Source organism: Talpa occidentalis, unplaced genomic scaffold (assembly GCF_014898055.3).
Source record: "Talpa occidentalis isolate TD23 unplaced genomic scaffold, MPIMG_talOcc4v2.1, whole genome shotgun sequence".
Classification (NCBI taxonomy): Eukaryota; Metazoa; Chordata; class Mammalia; order Eulipotyphla; family Talpidae; genus Talpa; species Talpa occidentalis.
Window position 1 is genome coordinate 5,149,830 of NW_026555331.1, and position 18,971 is coordinate 5,168,800.

General features: G+C 54.4%; 1 protein-coding gene across 4 annotated transcripts in view; it reads left to right on the plus strand.

Moving 5' to 3' along the window:
* Positions 1 to 18,971, plus strand: part of FAM135B (family with sequence similarity 135 member B) — a 162,232-nt gene that overhangs the window by 74,292 nt on the left and 68,969 nt on the right. For all 4 annotated transcript variants that reach the window (XM_054691958.1, XM_054691959.1, XM_037500808.2 and 1 more), the window contains exon 3: positions 9,963 to 10,042. In XM_054691958.1, coding sequence (XP_054547933.1) covers positions 9,963 to 10,042 — 80 coding nt within the window. The remainder of the gene's footprint in view (positions 1 to 9,962; positions 10,043 to 18,971) is intronic.

The window sequence follows — 18,971 nt, forward strand, 5'->3', positions numbered from 1 at the left end:
GCCTTTGCAGTTGCATGGCAGCCCAGTCCTTCCTCTCTCCTCCAGGGGCGCGTTTCTGAGCTCGCACCCCATCAGTGTGCTGCGCACAGGTCTCCAGCCGGGAAACCCAACATCTGCCACATGGTTCGGTTTATTACACAAAGAAGAAAATTGTGCACAAAGGGGCCATTGCCTTGTCAGCAGCGAGGCAGTGCGGTGGCAGAAGAACCCTCTTGGGATCCCAGACTTCCTGATTCCCAGAGAAGGTCTTTTCTTTCTCGGCTCCGAAATATCTGAGTGTGTTCAAGGAACATTCACCTGCAGGCAGCTCGCTACGTCCCTCTTTTGGGATTTGTCCTACAGCAGTCAGTTCCGTAGATAGTGCCTCAAATGTGTGCATCTGTGTGTGCACACGTGTGGGTGGGGGCATATGTGGGTGTGTCATGCATGTGGGCACACACAGGTACAGTTGTGTGTATAGACAATACCGGTGTCAGCATGTATGTGTGTGCACATATGTGATTATGTGTGGTTGTGCATGCACAGGTGTGAGTGTGTGCATAGATTTGGATGTGCACACATGTGGGTGTGCACATAGGTGTGTGTCCATGTACAGGTGTGTGTGATTGGGTGTGCACGTGCAGTGGTGGGTGTGCATGTGTGTGTGCATACACAGGTGTGCACACAGGTGGCGTGTGCTGGGGAAGCTTTGGTGTTGCAAAGAGCACCTCCTGGAGATCTCCTCTGTCCCTTTCAACTGTCCGCTTGCACAACAGTTCCATGTTAGATGTGTGTAAAGGACGGGGCTGGGAGGCTGCTCTGCGTTTTGTGCAGCGAGGAGGCTGGATGCTGACTGGCAAGGGAGGGCAAGGCCGCTGTCTGTCTGCCTGTCTGTGTCTTTCATGCGGCTTTGAGGCATCCCGTGAACGAGGACCCCTCAGGTGGGACACGGAGGAGCAGCAGCGTGGCTCTCGGGTCTTGACTTGGAGTCTGGTGCAGGTGCCTGGGTGTCGGCCTGACCCCGTGGCTCCGGAGCTCTGTGGTTGTGGACAAACCCACTCAGAGGAGCCACGGGAAAGGTGTATCTACCTCATGGGGTTATCGTGAGCAAAGCATCCCAGTGCGTTGTTCCCGGTGCGCCCCAGTGTGTGGCTCCGATGCACTGCCGGCGCCTGTGGTCACACGGCCTGAGGGCGCGCTCTCGAGGGCCAGCATGAGGACCCAGGGCTTAAGCGTCCGCAGCCTACGCCGCTGACAGTCACGCACACTCCCGTGTGCCGGCTCCGTGGCTGAGCTCAGCCTGCAGGGGCAGGTCCCGGGGGCCCCAACAGTGCTTCTGTGCGTTCGGCCACCATCCACCCTCATGCTGGGTCATTCGTTTGTTCCTTCTCCCTCTTCTGCGTAGATCAAATGGGTGATATGTAGCTCAGTAGCTCACCCTATGTCAAATGCCAGGGACTTAAACAAATAAGCAAAAAGAAAAATAATCCCTGTTATAGTCCAAGGATTGACTCACACTGTGTCTGCATCATTTTATTAATGGCCCCGCAGAGCAGACCTATCGAACATGTGACCAGACCGTCCTCAGCGACTAACACAGCAGAATGAGGGCCTGAAAGCCTGCAGGCTGTGCTGGGACGGCTCCAGGGCGCCTTCCTGGTCTCTCCTGCTTCCAAGCCAGGCTCCTCCTCGGAGGCCACGCACCTGCCTTCCCAAGCCGCATTCTGGGCCCCTAATCCCACACGGCCCACAGCCGCAGCGGGGAGCCAGAGCCAGCAGTTCCCAGAAGCCCTTCCTCGCAGGCACGTCACAGGGGCCGTTAGCCCAGCCTGAGCCTGGAGGACCTGCCGACTCACCCCACGTCCTCAGACCTGGTGCCGGGCGGGGCCTGGGCCCTGCTGACTCCCCCGCGCTCAGGTCAGGCTCCTGGGCTCTCTTCCCCGTGAGCCGAGGCCGGGCTGCCGGCGGTGCCCCGTGATGTGCACACTCTGCCCTGCCATCGCAGTCAGATGAGTGGAGGCGCCCGGGCTGCTCGGGGCTGCTGTGGAGCGGGGTCGTCCACCTCGAGGATACCTGGATGGCACCTGGGAGGGCGGGGCTGGAATGTCAACTCACTTCATGCACCTGTTGAGCAGCCGAACAGCATCTGAGGTGTCGGCTGCAAGATTGATGCGGCTCTAGATGCCACTGTCAAGGTTGTGAGCCAAGCAGAGAAGTCCCAGCTGTGCTAGAGCATCGATGGGGGCTGGGGGCATTGGCCACCCAAGCCCCCTGTTCTCCGTGTCTGATTCCTTTCGGCCTCTGTGCTGGACGCAGGCGGGAGGGGCCTTGGGAAGATGACAGGGGACAGCGACTTAGACTGAGGGCTCAGGAAGGCTCTCCTGGAGGAAGGGACACGTCAGAGGAGAACTGAAGGTTTCATTAAAAATAGCTGAGTTCAAGGGCCTCCCCGGGTGGTGCAGAGGTTGAGCGCTGGGTTGCGAGGCTGCCTGCAGCCTCTGCAGCACCGGTTCGATCCCCGGCCACCGGCGAGGGTCCCCCATACACACAAAAAATAGCTGAGTTCAAGTGGGATGACGGAGGTTGCAGGAAGGGCAGGCGCGAGGCCTGGAGGCGGAGCTGCGGCTTCCAGACAGCGTGGAAGCCCCTGTGGCTGTGGGAAAGGCGGCTGCTGCGGGGCTGCAGAGCTGAGTCCCCGGGGGCTCCGTGGGGCCGCCCCAGCCTGGCCCTGGAGTGGTCCCGCCGAGCTGGACCAGACTGGACACGCGTCACTTGCTCTTCCCATCCCTGTCTGAGCGCTGCACAGGCCTTGAACATGGCCCCCTCCTGTCCCTGGCTCTCCCACTGTCTTTTAGAGACGCTTATTCACGCCTGCCCCTCCGGAAGGCGACACCGCCCTGCTCTGTGCCAGCCTGGCCTGGACTAGTCCTTTCGAGATCTCCGAGAGCCTCCTTGTGCTTGTCATGGTCACCCGTGAAGCTGGCTTTCCCCTCCGCTGCAGAGTGAGCCCCGAGGGCAGGGCCTGGCGCCTTCCTCATCCCTGTGGCCCTGATCTTCTCTTGTACTGTCAGTTTTTGCTTTACTTTAAATTGATAAATATTTCCCAGTGTTACAGTGGGATCGTATTTTATTGTTATTTTTTGCTGAGGTAACGTTGGCTACACCACTGTACATGACTTTGGGGTACAGGTCACACCTCTTTAGACTCCGCCAGAGCATCCTGGTCCATGGGGTTCCCCCCCGCCCCCTCTCGAGGCCTCAATTCTAGGTCAGATTTCTAGGACTTGTTTTGGCCTCACTTCGTCTGTGCCCTGCTTGTCCCCACCCCTCTCCGGGCGCCCTTGTCCACGGCCCCCGCCAGTCTGCGCGCGACTGTGACCCGGGCAAGAACCCGAGAGGACAGGAGGGCGCAGGTCCCGTCCCGTGGACCGGAGGCTGCAGGGCCCCTGCGGCGTGGGTGCCGGCGTGGGCGTCGGGCGTCGGCTCCTCCCTGCCCGCGTCACACCAGCCAGTGCCTGGCGTGTCCCAGTCGCCCCCGATTTGAGGACTGTTTCTGAATCTGGGGAGTGTCACAGGCATGAGCGCGCGCTCTGCTTCCTCTCGTAAGGAAGGGCGGGTGCGAGAATTCACCAGAGCCAGAGCAGGGAACAGAACAGGCAGACTGACGAAATACACTGCTGAGGGGAGCAGCGGGCGGCAGGAGAGGTCTGTAGTGCCATGTGGGACCCTCGCCTGGTGGCCAGGGATCGAACCGGCGCTGCAGAGGCTGTGGGCAGCATTGCAACCCAGTGCCCAACCGCTGCACCATTGGGGAGGCCCCAGAAAAATAATATTTTAAAATAAAAAACTACTTACTAAGATGTTGACATATATAGGGCTTCCCTGGTGGCACAAGGGGTTAAGCACAGCACTATGAAGCCATCCACAGCCACTGAGCACGAGTTCCATCCCCGGCCAAAGAGGCGACCCACATGGCGCAGCAGATCTCTCCTGTCTCGCCCGCTGCTCCCCTCAGCAGTGGATTTCAGTCAATTGGCCTGTTCTGCTCCCCACTCTGTCTCTGGTGAATCCTCGTACCTCCCCCCAACATCTCTGGCTTATACCCCAGTTCTTGTATGCATAAATAAATAAATCTTTAAAAAAAGATATTGACGTATTATTATATATTGTGATGTCTCTCATGATATACTATGTAACACACAATGTGATGTTTCATATAAAACAATTTTGACCAATGCATCATAGTGTATATAATATAGCACAAAATATTACAAATTATAATTGTAGAGTTATTATTCTGCATAGTGACTATGTTTTGACCCCACACTGAAAATACTCAGACAAGAGTTGCTGAAATGTTAGATCTTTTCTTGAAAAAGAGTCTCATTTGCTACTGTGGCCAATAAAATCCAACAACACGGTCCGTAGCCCGCCATGGGGCGGCTCCTGGGAAGAGAGCTGAGTCAGCCTGTGAGTGTGGGCACAAAACTGTCACTCGTTCGTTCCTGAGTCATCTGTTTTTTGGATTCTGGAACACTAAAGCCTCCCTGCTGGTGGGACTCCCCTGCTTCCCTGCAGGGCCAGAGCCTGCAGCCCAGGAGCCCAGGGTGGGTGGGTCACCCCCTTGGGGCTGACCCAGGCACGGGCGTGGGCACCCAGCAGTGCCGGGTGACTCTGACCAGGGTTTGCTGGCCAGGGTGGCAGCTCTGCAGCCAAGGCCCAGCAGACAGAAAGTCTTGATGAAATCGAGGAAGGTGAGTTTGGCTCCCACGTGTCTGTCCATAAGAGAAACTGGCCGGCTCTGGCTTCCTAGGGCTCACTGTCTTAGCTGCTGGGACGGCCCCTGGTTTTCAGGGGCTGTGGTTCACATGGTGTGGCATGCTTGAAAGTTGCTGAGAGTCAATTTTAAAGTCCTCACCCCACCCTCCAGGCCAGTCTAACTGAGTGAGGTCAGCGCCACCTTGCCATGTGGCTGTTCTGCAGTACGTGTGGGTATAAAGCCACTGTGCCATGCTTCTTATGTTTACACAGTGCCGTGGTCAGCCAGAGTCAATGCAGCTGGAGCGCAGCGCCTGAGACATTTTTGGCTATTCTGTCTGGCTCCCGCTGTCGGTCCAGGCCCAGGATGGGTGGCAGTGCAGGACGTGGGCACTCCAGAGCTCACGCAGGTGTCTAAGACCTCGAAGAGGCTCAACCAAATGCCTCAGCCTTTGGGGAGAGGAGTCCCCTCATTCTACCCCAGGACGTGCAAGCCCCAAGACCTCTTCCCTTGCCCAGTCCCTCATTCAGCTCCCCAGCCCTCAGTTGTCAGCGGGCCCCACGGCTGTTCTGAATTTCAAGTGAGAGACACTGTGAGCGTGTTTGGAGGGAGGTGCCATCGCTGCATTACAGAAACGCTGCCAGATGCTGCGCTGTCTCTCTCTGCCTTTATACTTTGTTCCGTCATGTTCATATTTCAATGTTTCTCTTAAAAATAAGAAAATGGAGCCTCTGTGAGTTTGGGGTCCTTGGGAATTTGAGCCCTATCTGCCTGCCTCTAAAGTTCTCTGCACTGTGTCCCTTGGGCTCATGGAGACGGAGCCAGCTGTGGGAAGTTTTCCGTAGTCATACTTCACTAAAAGTATTTTTCTTTGTTTTCTCAAAACCACCGTTAGCACAGGAATGCTGTGTTTTGGCTCGTGGAGGGAAATACTCTGACTGATTAGGAAGAGAAAGTGATGGGTTTTTGGTGATAAAGAGAGTGCTGGGAGTTATGGGCAGGTGCATGGAGCATAAACCGCCAGTCTCTGTGTCCCCAAAGGCCATCTCTGCTGTGCTAAATCACCACAGACCGAGTGGATTCAAGCGACATGCATTTATGACTGAGGGATCCTGGAGCTCAGAAGTCTGAAGTGGTTCTCACCGGGCTGACGTAGGTGTTGCCAGGACTGCGCTCCTTGTGCAGGATCCAGGGGGACAGTCTGTTGCCCATTCTGTCAGCCGCGCACATTCCTTGGCTGGTGGCCCCTTCCGTCAGAACCACTTCTCCCTTTGTCTTACTCTACCACCGTCCCTGTTCTTTTGCCTCATTTTTTTTGCTCAGAAATTACCCTGGTGTAGAGTAAATGATTTTCAGGCTTTTGTGCCCTCCTGCCATTAGGATTGCCCTGCCTGATGGGGCACCTGCATTTGTTACAGTGTTATCAGTTGTGTTGTTTACTTCTGTGGGCCATGGCAGCAGTAATGAGATATTGGCCAAGAGAAGCAGAGGCAGAAGAGGAAGGGGAGAAATAACGCCAGAGTAGCCAGAGGGAAGTCTTGCTGGGGGCTTGGAGGCCTGCTGGCCTCCTGGCCCCCCGGCACCCCTGCCTGCCGTGTACCTGGTTGCTGCATCACATGTTGAAGCTCAATAAAGCCTGAGAAAGCCACCGAGGGCTCCAGGACTCTCCTTTACCCAACCGGTCTGCTCAAATCATAGGAAACCTGCTCAGTGCCCTTCCTGCCACTACACCTGGTGACTATGGGGCACACCTGGGAAATCTATTATAACATCCTAATTTCAAGGCCAACTGGTTAGTCACTTTGCTTTTCACTTGCCTAGCTGTTACAGGGCAACCCTGCTCTGAAACGGGTTGCCTGACTGTGGGTCCTCACCTGACTGTGGGTCCTCACCCAAGTGCTTAAAGGGGACTCACACTGCAGGCACACACTAAAGGTTAACAAAGGTTTATTTACAAGGGAAATGAGGAAATGTACAACTCAGGGAGAAAAGAGGGAGATAAATTCTCAAATGCGTCCCACCCGTTCCGCCAACCTGGAATCCCAAGTGACCCGCAGGGACCAAACCTGCCTGGCGAGAGCAGGAGCCAAGTGGGCCCCACCCCACTAACCCGGCTGGTTTTATTTACAAACAGAGAACATGGCTGCTTAACTCCGCCCTTAGGTCCTCGCAACTTCCCTTTGGGGATCCTGGGATTTGTAGTTCCTGGTGTCTTGAAGGAGTCGGGGTGGGGGGGGGGGAGGGGGGTGGGCGTCCACAAAGCCTATATGGAATTCGCTCAGGACAGCCTTTCTCCCTAACATAACCTTCACAGATTGCTAAGATTAGGAGGTAGATGTCTTTGGAAAAGACATTATTCCCTACGCAGTTATGTCAAGGGGATAAGTCAGCACCACTCTTGCAGACAGAGGTCGACCAGGGATGGCTATGTTTATTATCATTCCCCGAAAGGAGTCCTGTGCAAACACGCCTGCACACCGTCCGAAGTTTTCACCTCCTGGTCTAGCTTCCTTCTGCCTGGAATTCATTCCCCACTTTCTTCTACCACTTGCTTATTCTCCATGGCCTGGAACTAAATGCTCCTTTCTTGACCATATTTCCCTTGGGTGGCTCCTGGTGTGAAAGGATCCCCCTGTGTGAAATAATAAGGTCTTTCTTGGAGGTTTGCCAACATTACTTACTGACTGTGTGAACTTGGACAAATCCCTTCATCCCCAGAGGTCAGTATTTTTCTCTTCTTTGAGCAGGAAATCCTGGTAAGTGCATAAGGGATTCCCTGTAAGGATCAAGCAATATCACTTATGTCATGTGTGAAATGTTTAGTGGATTTACAACCTGGCAGAAACTTTGTGTCACACTAAAGAGAATTATTAAAGGGTCAGTGTTGCCTTTCAACAGGACAGAGTCCAGATGGTCAACCTATTGGAAACATTTCTTTCTATGTGTGCCTAGAGCATCCAAGTTTTAAGATGGGAACTAATTCCTTGAAGGCAGATTTGGTGGAACCAGTACATTTAAAGAAATAAACAGTTGCTTTGGGATTGGTTATAAAAGGGCTTTAATTTAAGCAACAAAATGTGATGCCTATGAGGTGGAGCAGGTTAAAAAAAAAAATTGTCTTGGGAGTTAGACTATTGGTTGCTTTTTACTCGCAGAACCAATTGGATAAGTAGTTTGGTATCTCCAATGCCCAGTGTCTTTGGCTGACACTTGAGAGAATGCTTTCCTTCACAGCAGATTTAGGGAGGCTCAAACAAGATCACATGCATGGACCTTTCTAGTGTGTGTTCAGTTGCTAACTAAATCTTGAGCCAAACACGGTCTCATAGAAAAATGATGCATAAGCCCTGGCCATGATTGGCTCATTTTATGTTCACAGAAGACAAGAGAATATTCAGTTAGTGTTTATGCCTCCTCCTTGGGTGATCAAATTATTAAAATGTGTAAATCTGATAGAAACATTACAAATAATATTTTATAATTTATTAGTATAAATTGGAGTTGCCAATTCTTGGCCCTGGGGACTTAGCCCGCCGCCGCATATCATCAGGCGGACCCAGCGCTGCACCGGGAGTGAGTGGCCACGGGTCTGTTGCTGATTGTTTTGGCTGTTGCTGTTCTCATTGTCACTGAGTTATGAGCCAGCATCTAAACATCTTAAAGATGTTTTATTAAAAATCTAAATTCCTGGGTAGCCGGGGGTCAATTTGGCCGTGGGGCTGGCACAAGAACGTAGGGCAGAGAGTGCGATGAGGTGTATGCATAGGTTGGGGCGTGAGCCTGGCCTCCCCAAGCACCTCGTAGCACCGCAAGCACATTGGCACAATTAAAAAAATCGGAATTTCTGTCTTACCCTGAAAAGCTGGGTGATTAGCAGGTGTCACAGCAACGTGGACACCAGAGTGCCCTGTGCCTTTGCTGAAGGGTGCAGGTGAGGCCACAAGGGTTGTGTCGCTTAGCCGGAGTAGAACTGCTGTGTTTTTAAAGTTCTTGTCTTGCTCGGCTCGGCTGCCCCTGTCTGTCCCCTTGACTGGAGACAGCAGACTTTCTTGTTGGGACTTTTTCATCTTGTACTGTTACCATTTCTGTGTTGTTGGATTCTGGTGTCGTCACTCTGGGATGTGTGAACAAAAAGAACGTTTTTTGTTCTCACCAGCATCTCACCCTGAGGGCCCGAGGTCCCTAGACCAGCTGTCTTGCCGAGAAGCAGAAATCATGACTCGAAACTTCCTTGTATTTTCATCCTCATTTTGCAGATATAGAAACCAGGTCAGAGAAGTTGTGTGATGTACTGAGAGTCACACAGCACACAAAGGCATCGCCCACACTGCTGCTTTGAATCCAGTGCTCTTTGCCCCACATCCCCTCAGACCATCACAGACACGTCAACACGAGGCCGCTGTGGAATATTCCATGAGTGTGTTCACAGTGCAGTGGCGTCGATAGCAGCAGGATGCAGCCTGAGCTTAGCGAGCCAGGGAGACTGACGTATGCCTGACCTGGTTCTATTTCTCTCCATTTTATTCTCTTTCCATAATGGAAGGGGGGCACAATTATGACGCCAGAAATGTTCCCAAGTGCTTGCGAGCAAAAGGGCCATTAATCGCAACGTGCAGAACTCCCAGAGCTGTTGTGCACCTGTGGCCTCGGCGGGCCAACGAGCAGGCTGGCTGGCAGTGCGAGAACCCACACTCTGTCCTGGGATGATGACATTTGGAAATGGGAGTGAGATATTTTAAAAAGGGCACAAAGCTGGCTGGAAAAGCTTGACAGGACCCCAGGGCCGGGAACGCAGCTGCTGTGTGTCTCAAGTGTCGGTCATACTGTACCTGATAGCAGCTCAATTGATGGGTTGATTTTGTGCCCTGCATTAAAGCTCCCATTTTCTCATGAAATGGACTTTTCTGACTCAGGAAGAATCATACCCCTTCGTGTACCTGTGCCCTGCGATCCATCTATTTCTTGCTCTTAATCTATCACCACCAACCCATGTGAGTCTTTTAGGCTCTCAAGTGAGTTCAACTTTCTGTCTCCAATTTGGTCCCATCCTGCCCCTCTCCACTGTGCAGACAGAATGACACTCTTGAATGCCAGGTGACCGTGCAGACGACCTAGAAGCTTCCCTGCTTCCCTGTGACTTTCAAGAGTAAGTCCAGGCATTTTCAGAAGAAGTCAGCAATGAAAAGCCCCATCCTCAGCGACCTGTCCTCTGCTCTTTTCCCAGGTATTACCAGATCCGAATGACCTTGAAGGTGTCCTCAAGAATCCCCCACAGACTGAGCGCCTCCATCACGGGGCAGACAGGTGAGCGGGACGACGGTAATGGGGTGCTTGTTTCCTACGGGTCACTGTGCATGTCCCCGTGTGTCAGGCCAACACAGAGTGCAAGACATGCAGAGCCACCCAGTAAGTCCTGTTGCGTGTTGGAGGAGTGATTCTGGAGAGGGAGACCCCCTGGCAGAGTGACCGTGGGTGCGTTGTTGCAAGAGGACCCTGGCGACGGAAAACACTTCCCAAGAGCAGATGGTACCCCGAGAAACTTGGCCATGGGGGGTCGGCTGGCCTCATGTCAGAGAGGGAGAGGGTGGGGAATGGCGTCCGAGAGGTGGGCGAGAGGAAGCGTGGTTGTCGCCTCGCGTGAAGGACCGAGCAACCAGACAGTTAGGGTAGCATTTTCCATGCACGCTGAGGAGCAGGAAACAATATTAATAGCCTGGGGAGAAGGGCTGAGCAGGTACCCAGGTTCTAATCTTGGGGAGGCTGAGGTGAGTGGGTCTCCAGGGGTCCTGGAAGATACTCAGTGTAGCAGAGCGCTGAGTCAGGAAACTGGAACTTACCACATAAGAAATGAGGGTAGGCATCAAGATTACCTGGTGGAAACGCTTATAGGGGTGAATCTGGGGAAATGTGCAGATCAGCAGGTGTGAAGGAGAAAAACTTAGGGAAGAGGAGAGAGCAAGTGAGGAGATAAGAGATGCAAGTGGAGATGACGTGCTCGACGTTAACTGTGCATGAAAAAGGAGCCAAGGAGGTTGTGGGAATCAAATCCTCTAGAGTCAAGATCTGGGATCACCCAATTGTTCTGTGAGGTGGGCTGCTACCCCGCTGGCCCAGAAACTGATACCTCGACGTCAGATTTTGAGAAGAAAAGGAAACTTTATTGCTAATTGATCGGCAAGGAGCTAGGCGATAAACTCAGTTATGCCTCCCCCTTTAAGAAAGGGAACAAGATGATGCAGGTTTTGAGGACCAGGCCTGAGAAAAAGGGGTTACATTTTATTGGCTAAGAAGCGGACCCCAAACTTAGTGACTTTACACAGTGACTTACTCTGTTGGGATGTTTTGAGCCGGGTTATTCGCAGCGGCTTTTGGCTGAGATCTCCGTGCCGTGGGACATGCGAGATCCTGACATCGGCTGTCTCTGCATGCACGAGTCTCGTCCCCTCATCCACAGAGGGGTGACTGGACAACCTCAGGGGGCAGCTGGGCGCCTGCCTCCATTGAGTGGCCTGGCTTCTGGCACGGCAGCGCAGGTCACCCAGAGAGAAAGTGGAAGATCCCAGGCTCCGGGGGGCTCATCTGGGAACTGAACCCTCGCCCCTTCGTGCGTGGGTGGTCATGGCCAGCCCAGCTCCAAGGGCAGGAGAGACACCCTCCGCCCTCGATGGGGGCCCTCTATGTGCAGCAGTGGGGGGCAATTGTCACATTTAGGGGTCACCTAGGCGTATCGCCCACCTCCTGCCTGCATTTCTGAGTGAGAGCAATGTAGGACTGTGTTGGCTGCGCTGAAGGGCCCTGGAGATGTTAGGCCTTTGCCCTGCACGGGGTGAGTGGTCTGGTGCGAACACGTTACTCTATTGGTGCTTTTGTTCCACTAATCTCTAAGATGGACGTGGAAGAAGCTCGCTGTGTGTGTCCAGACACTTGGCCCAGGTCCATGGGCCTGGCCTCTCCAGGCGCAAGTCCTACTTCTGACAGCGCAGCTATGGGGCTTTGAAAAAGTCGTTTGGGCTGTTCCTCGTCTATAAAACTGGGGTGGCAGGTGGTCCTGCCTGTCTGTGCAAGGAATGACCAGAGTGGTGTTCCCCAGGGAGCAAACTCGTAGGAGCACGAGGTAGCGTGTGCTGCAGGGACAGCTGTCCACTCACCAGCCCCGCCCGCAGGTCCTGGGCACATCTCTGGGGGCGAGGGGCTGCCTCCCTGCCCTGGAGAGGCTCAGTCTGGGGGGGAGTCGTACCGCAGAGGGGGAGCGAGATGGGGTCTTGGCCATGGCGCTCACAGGATGGCGGGGGCTCTGTGTGGTCAGTGGGTGGTGAGACGGGGCCACGGTCAGAAGAGAAACAGCAGTGGCCACCCATGGGCTGAAAAGCCCCTCTGCCCGGGTGGCGGGCACTCATCTGTCAAATATAGGTCATTTTGATCCAAATCAATGTTGTTCTTGGTCTGATGAACTTTCCAGCGGCCGCCTCCGAGCCAGACCACAGACTAAGCTAGAGTCTGGACACTAACTCCACCGAGCAATCCCCCAGTGCCGGCCGGTGTCCTGTGGTCAGCTCCGTTCACTGCCAGCCTGGGGACAGCAGCGGATGCCGCCAGTCCGGGGCTCAGCACTGTGACTGCCCCACCCCCTCCAGACCCCACCCCCAGGCGCCCGTCGTGATCTGGGCTTCCCGGGACCCTTCTCCCGGGTTTGGCCCATTTGCCCGAGGAGCTCACAGAACTCAGGGCTGCCTGGAGAAGCGCTCGGGCCAGGTCGGGGAGCGGGTGCTCAGCGCCCCAAGCCCCCAGCTCTCCCCGACCTGGAAGCCCCCGACCCTGCCTCTCCGGGGTTTCTGTGGGGGCTTCACTAGATGGCACTGACCACTGGCCGTTGACTTGACCTCTACACCTTGCCCCTAGCGTGTGCCCCAGGGCTGGCTACCCAGGGGCCTTCAGAAAGCCCCTCACATTAACACACGAAAGTCGCCTTCTCTTCTCTCACCACCCGCAACTCCCAGGCCTTTGGCACTCAAGCCAGGAAGGGGGACAAAAGACAGTGTCACAAACCTCAACGTCACACCGCGCTGCCGGCTGAGGCAGCGGCAGGTGAGAGAAGCGGGCCAGGCATTCAGGACGAGTGGGGGTCGGAAGGGCAGCCTGCAGCGTGGCAGTGCCCCCTCTCTGAGCCTTGCGTGGGGCTCACAGATTTGTTCTCTTCTCTTCGGGTCAAAGTAGCAAGTAATCGGCCGCCCCTGTCTGTGCACAGCTGTCAAGGTTACTTGGTCGTGGCTATTTCTTCCCCCAAATGCTGCTCGTGAATGGACTTGGCACTGTCTGCTGCCTGCAGATGTTCAAAACTGTGATTTTCCCTAAGGGGTGTGATGGATGGAGTCAGACGTGGGGTGCGGCTGGACTGTCCACCCCCGGCCCAGGCCGTGCTGGGACGGGCCTAGCTAGCCGGTGCTTCAGGCAGAAGCCAGAGCGGTCGGTGCTGGAAACGGTTAAATATTGCTGCGATTGGTTTAGTAATGTTTTGAGAGATGATTTCCATTTTCATTAAGTGGAAGCACTTAAGACTTTCACCATGTAGGGGGCGGGAGACATTTATTCCTCAAATGAATCAATCTAATTTCTTTTCAGGGTCCATTAGAGTGCACCTAAATATCAAGTAGGCCTTTTCCCGGGGAATGTTAAGCAGGTAAAGCACCCAGCCCCGGGCTGCCAGGACCTGCCAGCTCAGACGCCAGCACCGCTGCCCCGGCTGCACTGCCCGGGCCATGAGCCACTCCACCCCGGGGGCCATGAGCACCTGGATGGGGGGCACGCTGCCCAGAGCCACATGCTGCCGAGAGCCACATGCTGCCCAGAGCCGCACGCCCGGGCTCCAGAGCTAGGCCTGGCCACCCCCTGGGGGTCTGAGTCCACTGCCCCCTCCCTGGGCCCCAACTTCCTTACCCTGGCAGTGGGGGTAACAGTCACCCCATCTCCGTGCCTCTGTGAAATTCACAGCGTTTGTGTGCGTGCACACTTAGGAGGGAGTTTCACACCCTGTTCCTCAACAAACACGGCTGGCCACTTTAGGTTGATTTCTGAAGTTGGAATCGCAGACAGAGGAGCTGGAGGGGCTGGGAGGTTAGCTCCGTGCCACGCCGCTCACCCCAACACGCTCCCTGGGCCCTGGGCCCAGCCACAGCTTCTGATGGCCTCTGAAGCCCCACGCCCAGCGGGGGTGCCGTCTGGGGGCGGTGGGCTGCCCCCCCCCCCCCGAGGTCTCAGGCGCCTTTTCCCAGGGTCCGAGCTGGCCGAGGAGGGGGCGCTGCAAGGCGGTGAGTGAGGGGTAGTGAGGCCGCACAGTCTTCCTCAGGGAAAGGCTCCGGCATAAAAGAACAAAGAGAAAAGACAAATGAAATGCAGAAGCTCTTCATTACCCTCATTTTGATACTCAGGGATATAAATCCATTCTCCGTGTGGATGCTGACGCTGAAACTTCACTCCCCGCCCTGACTCCCCGGCCCCGCCGAGTGTCTGCCGGGCACTTACTGTATCAGGGAAGAAAAGACCAGACAGACGGCAGAGCTTGGGCCAAAGAGGGAAAGGCGGGGGCCGCCCTGCCCGCGGTTAAAAGAAAAGTGAGCCCGTGAAGGCTCAGTGAACTGCTGGCTTGCGAGGAAGCGTCTGCTGCGGGAGGCTGAGGCTGTGAGCTCAGTAGCCGCAAACCGCGGGTAAAATACAGGATGGCTGATCCCTCAGGAAACACCAGTGTCCGCAAGCGACGAGGACGACCTCCTGGTCTGGTCTCATGGTCTCTGGGAGTCTCGGGGTGAGCCATGGGCTGGGAGCTCTAATGTGAAGAGTGTCTGCACCCCCCCAACCCCTCAAACCACAGCACACGGAGACCTCACTGTCGCCCAGATTCTCACAGTCAAGGATCTCCCCACACAGATTCCTATAGACCTTGTGAAAAGTCAGTTTCTCTCTCTTTTTTTAAATCAAATTGTGGTTTAGCATTCATGTACTCAACTGTGGTTTGGGGAGCACAGCCATGCACCCCGACAGGTACCCCAGCTTCACTCCCCACTGCCACGCTCCGGGGGCTGCACCACCCCTTCCCCCTGCCCCACCTCGTCACCACCCTGGTTTTGAGTCACTTTCCAAAGTCAGCAACTCACACCACTTGAAGACAGTGGCAACAACACCAGAAAGCAACCTGATCAAAAACGGGCAAAAGGCCCAGGCAGACGTTCCCCAGGCCGTGCAGAGAGCCCGGGCCCGTGGAGAGATGCGCCCCCGCCGGCCGCCGGGCACATGCAGCTCACGGCGGGGAGGCGCCGCCTGCACCCAGGAGGTGGGCCCACGTCATGGAGATTGGAAAGTTTGGTTTTCTGAGCCCCGCTCCCAGACCCTCAGGTCAGAGTGTGAAAGTGGGGTGAGACAACAGATGGGGAAGCATGCAGGTGGGGTGCGGCGGTGTGCCTTCTCACCTCCCGGGACCTGGGTGCTGTCATCACAGGGAAGCGGCTAAAATGAAAGTTAGATGACTGTTTGCTCCCCTCGGTGACTTACCATTCAAAGCAGAAGTTCTGAAATCTTAGCACCTTGCGTGGACGTCAAGCCCCCAGGATGGGCCTGCGTGGCCAAGCGCGGGTCTTTGTTCTCGCTCAGCTCACCCACTTTGCGCTGCTGCGACGTGTGGGTCACCTCCCTGGCGGGGGATCGAGCTCATGCTTCAGTGGCTGCGGATAGCTTCACGGTGCTGACTCTTAACCCCGGCCCCGGCTTCCCCTGATTGTGACCACAGGCGAGAGGGAAGAGGAACCCCTGGAGGCACCGGCCTCTCCCTTGGGGGCTTCCCAGGTGTGCAGCTAGCTGAGTCCTGCATCTTGTTTGCTGGGGGTTGTTTCTCCTGGACATGCTTGGGGGAAAAGGCCTCTGAGCGAGCACCCTTCAGGCTGGACACAGGGCTGGGGTCGCCTCTGCAAATGAAGAGCCTTTTAGACACTTTGGTTCCACCGGCAGCCTGGGCCTTACTGCTGCCAGAAAATGGGGGCGGTCAGGACTCTGTGAGCTGAAGCTCCTAAAGCAGCTCCCACGGAAAAGCTGCTCTTTCGGGACCTCAGTTTACTTCAAGGACAGCAGTTCTCACTAGCAAGTCCTCGTCATCAGCCCCCGCCAGCATCCCCTTGGCAGAGAGCAGGCGTAGGGCCAGCGCTCGGTCATCCTGCCCGCCTGGCTGGCCCCGGAGGGGCGGCTCAGCGCCCCCAGCTCATCTGTGTGCGGCGGGTGGTTTTTTATTTGCGAGAACAATGCCACATTTTCCTTTCAAATAAATTTTAAAATAAAGCAGATCTTTGCAAAAGCATAAACATTTAAGTAACGCGGGTAGAGGCGGTACGAGGGTGTAGAAGAAATCATGAGGGTTTATGGAAATAACTGAAGGCAGAGACAAGACTGTAAAATCCAGTGCAGATGTCGTGTTCGCAGCGCGGATTCCCACAGGTGCCCGTGTGCTTCCTGCCTTTTCGTTTCCTGGAAGCTCAGGAGGCAAAGACCTTCTTAGAGATGGTTTTACACAGCGCCTTTGATCCGTTGTCTGCTTATGTGTGCCTGGCATCAATCAGGGAAGGGGTGCTCAGGGGGACCCCACAGAGCAAAATCTTCCCAGGAGTTTGGGCAAGAGGCATTTCAACCCCCGTTGGGTTGCCCTGAGTGTGGGGAGCCTGAGGGCACTGCCCCCAAACTGGCTTTCCATGAGTTAGTCAAATGACCCAACCGGAGGAAGAGGAGGGATTTACCTTCCAACTTCTGCAAGAAAATCCACAGAGTTGAACAGAGAGAGCCTCCTTATTGTTTATTTCTATATTGTGTTTGCACAAGTTCAGAGACAGCATTTCCCAGTTTGCCTTGTTAAAAAGTTGGCAATATCTCAAGGGCTGTCAGTGAGGAGGGTGGTATCTTTAAAGAGTGTGATTTTACTCTGAATGTTCTGGAAGTAAGAGCAGGAGAGTTTTTTCTTGGTGTAGTACACTCACTTTTTAGGTAGGCAGTGATTCTTAAAATACTGTTCAATTCTTTAATTTTTAACGACATTAAAAAAAACCCAACATTCTGACCCCAATCCCTCCCCTCCCGCCCCCCACCCCCAAAAAGTGTCTCTGGTTCATAGTTTTTGTTGATTTTGATTTTCACTTTCTTATAGTTATTCATTGGGGTCAGAATGGGGGGATTGCAATTGTATGGGGAATATAAAAATAAAATTTATTAATTAAAAAAAAAAAAAAACAACATGACACATAGTCTCAGAGAAACTTTGAAATCTGGCTGTGCAGACCATCGTAGGAGTCAGCTTCTTGGGTCCACGTCCACCTCTGCGCTCCCTGCCCAGTGCCTGAGGAGCTCAGCCCTGCCACAGGCCGGCCCTCGTCCCCAGAGGACACGAGGCTGTGTCCACTGAGGAAGCTCTGACTCACAGCGCCGTGCGTTTAGTGCAGAGTCCTCGTGGTGCGACATCACCCTCACCACCACACCCTCCGCAGCAACCACAGTCCCTAGTAAAGGCCATCAGAGCCCCCACCATGGCTCCGGCCCCCACCACCGCCCCCTCTGGAGTCCCCAGTCCTGCAGTCAGATTTCCAGGGGTTACCTTGGTTTGGTTTGTTCTGTTCCTTTGCTTTGTTTCTTCCTGTCCTGCCTATGGCGGCGTCATCGGCATTTGCTTCCCTGACTTACTTCCCTTTGCACCGTTCCCTGTGGCTCCATCTGCTCTGTTGCACGGGGCAAGACCGCACCTTTCATTATATTCTGTTTCGCATGTGCCACGTCTTCTTATTCCCTATCTGTCCTGGGGCACTTGGCCTGTGTCCACAGCGTGCCATCATGCACAGCGACCCGGTGAGCGGAGGGCTGCACGTGTCTCCTCTTCCAGCGGATTGCTGGGTCAGAAGGTAATTCTAATTTTAATTTTCTGTGCAACCACCAAAGTGTTTTCCAAAGTGGCTGCACCAGTTTATGTTCCCACCAATCGTACACAACTGAGTAATATTTTACAGAAAGTTCAGATGATGTCATACCCATCAAATATGATGAGGTAATGATGACGACATTAGCCTAAAGCTCGTGTAAGACTTGCTATACAACAGGCCCTGTTGAAAGTCTTTGCATACGTTAACGCTTCTCACTCCTCCTAACAGCTCTACACCTGCAGCTCCGTAGGTAGGACATGATCCCCACTTTACAGATGAAGATACTGAGGGACACCTCTGGTAAGACGTGGGGTCTGGATCCCCACCCAGGCAGCCTGGTTCTTAACTCTTACCTGGTTCCTTCTCGCTTACCTTGGAGCAAAATGCGGACTCAGCAGGGTCGGGATAGCCCTGTCTGATTTGACCTTGGCCTTCCCCTCAACCTCACCTACCTGCTTCCTCCTTACTCTTGCTCTTGGTGAATATTCCTCCCAAGCGCGTCCCTCACTCTGAGTTCTCTCTGCCTGGCACTGGTCTTTACAGAGTTCGCTCCTTCAATGACTGCAGGTCTGGGCTTAGATGCTACCTCCTCGGAGGGGTCTCCTGCCTAGTTAATTTTTTTAATAAGTTTTCTATCACCACTCAAGTCTTTATTCTGCTTTATTTTTCTTCAGACCTCTTCACCCCACTGGATGGCATACTTATTTAATACCTGTGCCCCCTCTAAACTTTAGCAGTGCTGCTGCTCCCGTTACACCAAGACTGAGTGCTGTCCATGTTCCAGGAAATAGAATGTTCTTAATATTTTCAGCGTCACCTTACCTGGTGATAAGCTTTATGAATAAGTCCCTTCGTAGAGAAGGGGATACTCTTATTACAGAAGGGACACTTTGATGTGGAGAAGCTCTGAGCTCGTGGGTCTCTGGACAGTGAGGGCTGGAGCAGGCTTCAAGCCCCATGAGTCTGGCTCAAGTCTGGGCATTGCTGTGTGTTTCCTGTGGTGCTCACGGCACTGGCAGAGGACTGGCCTGCAGGTGGGCTTGGCTGGAGAATGAATACCTAGGTTGGGACGTGGTCCTGCCCCCCAACTGGTTTAGCAAGCAGGACCTGAACATCATCGTGAGCCCCTACCCAACCTGGCAAGGAATCATGGTCTCCTCCACCTGGGTCTCTGGGTCCCCCCACGCCTGCTGTCATCGCTCCGGGTCAGGCTCACTTTCTTCTTTCTTGGGCTCTGCCTCTCAACCCCCCTCTCCTTTCAGTCTGATCCCTGATGCTGTCAGAGGCTGAGAGAG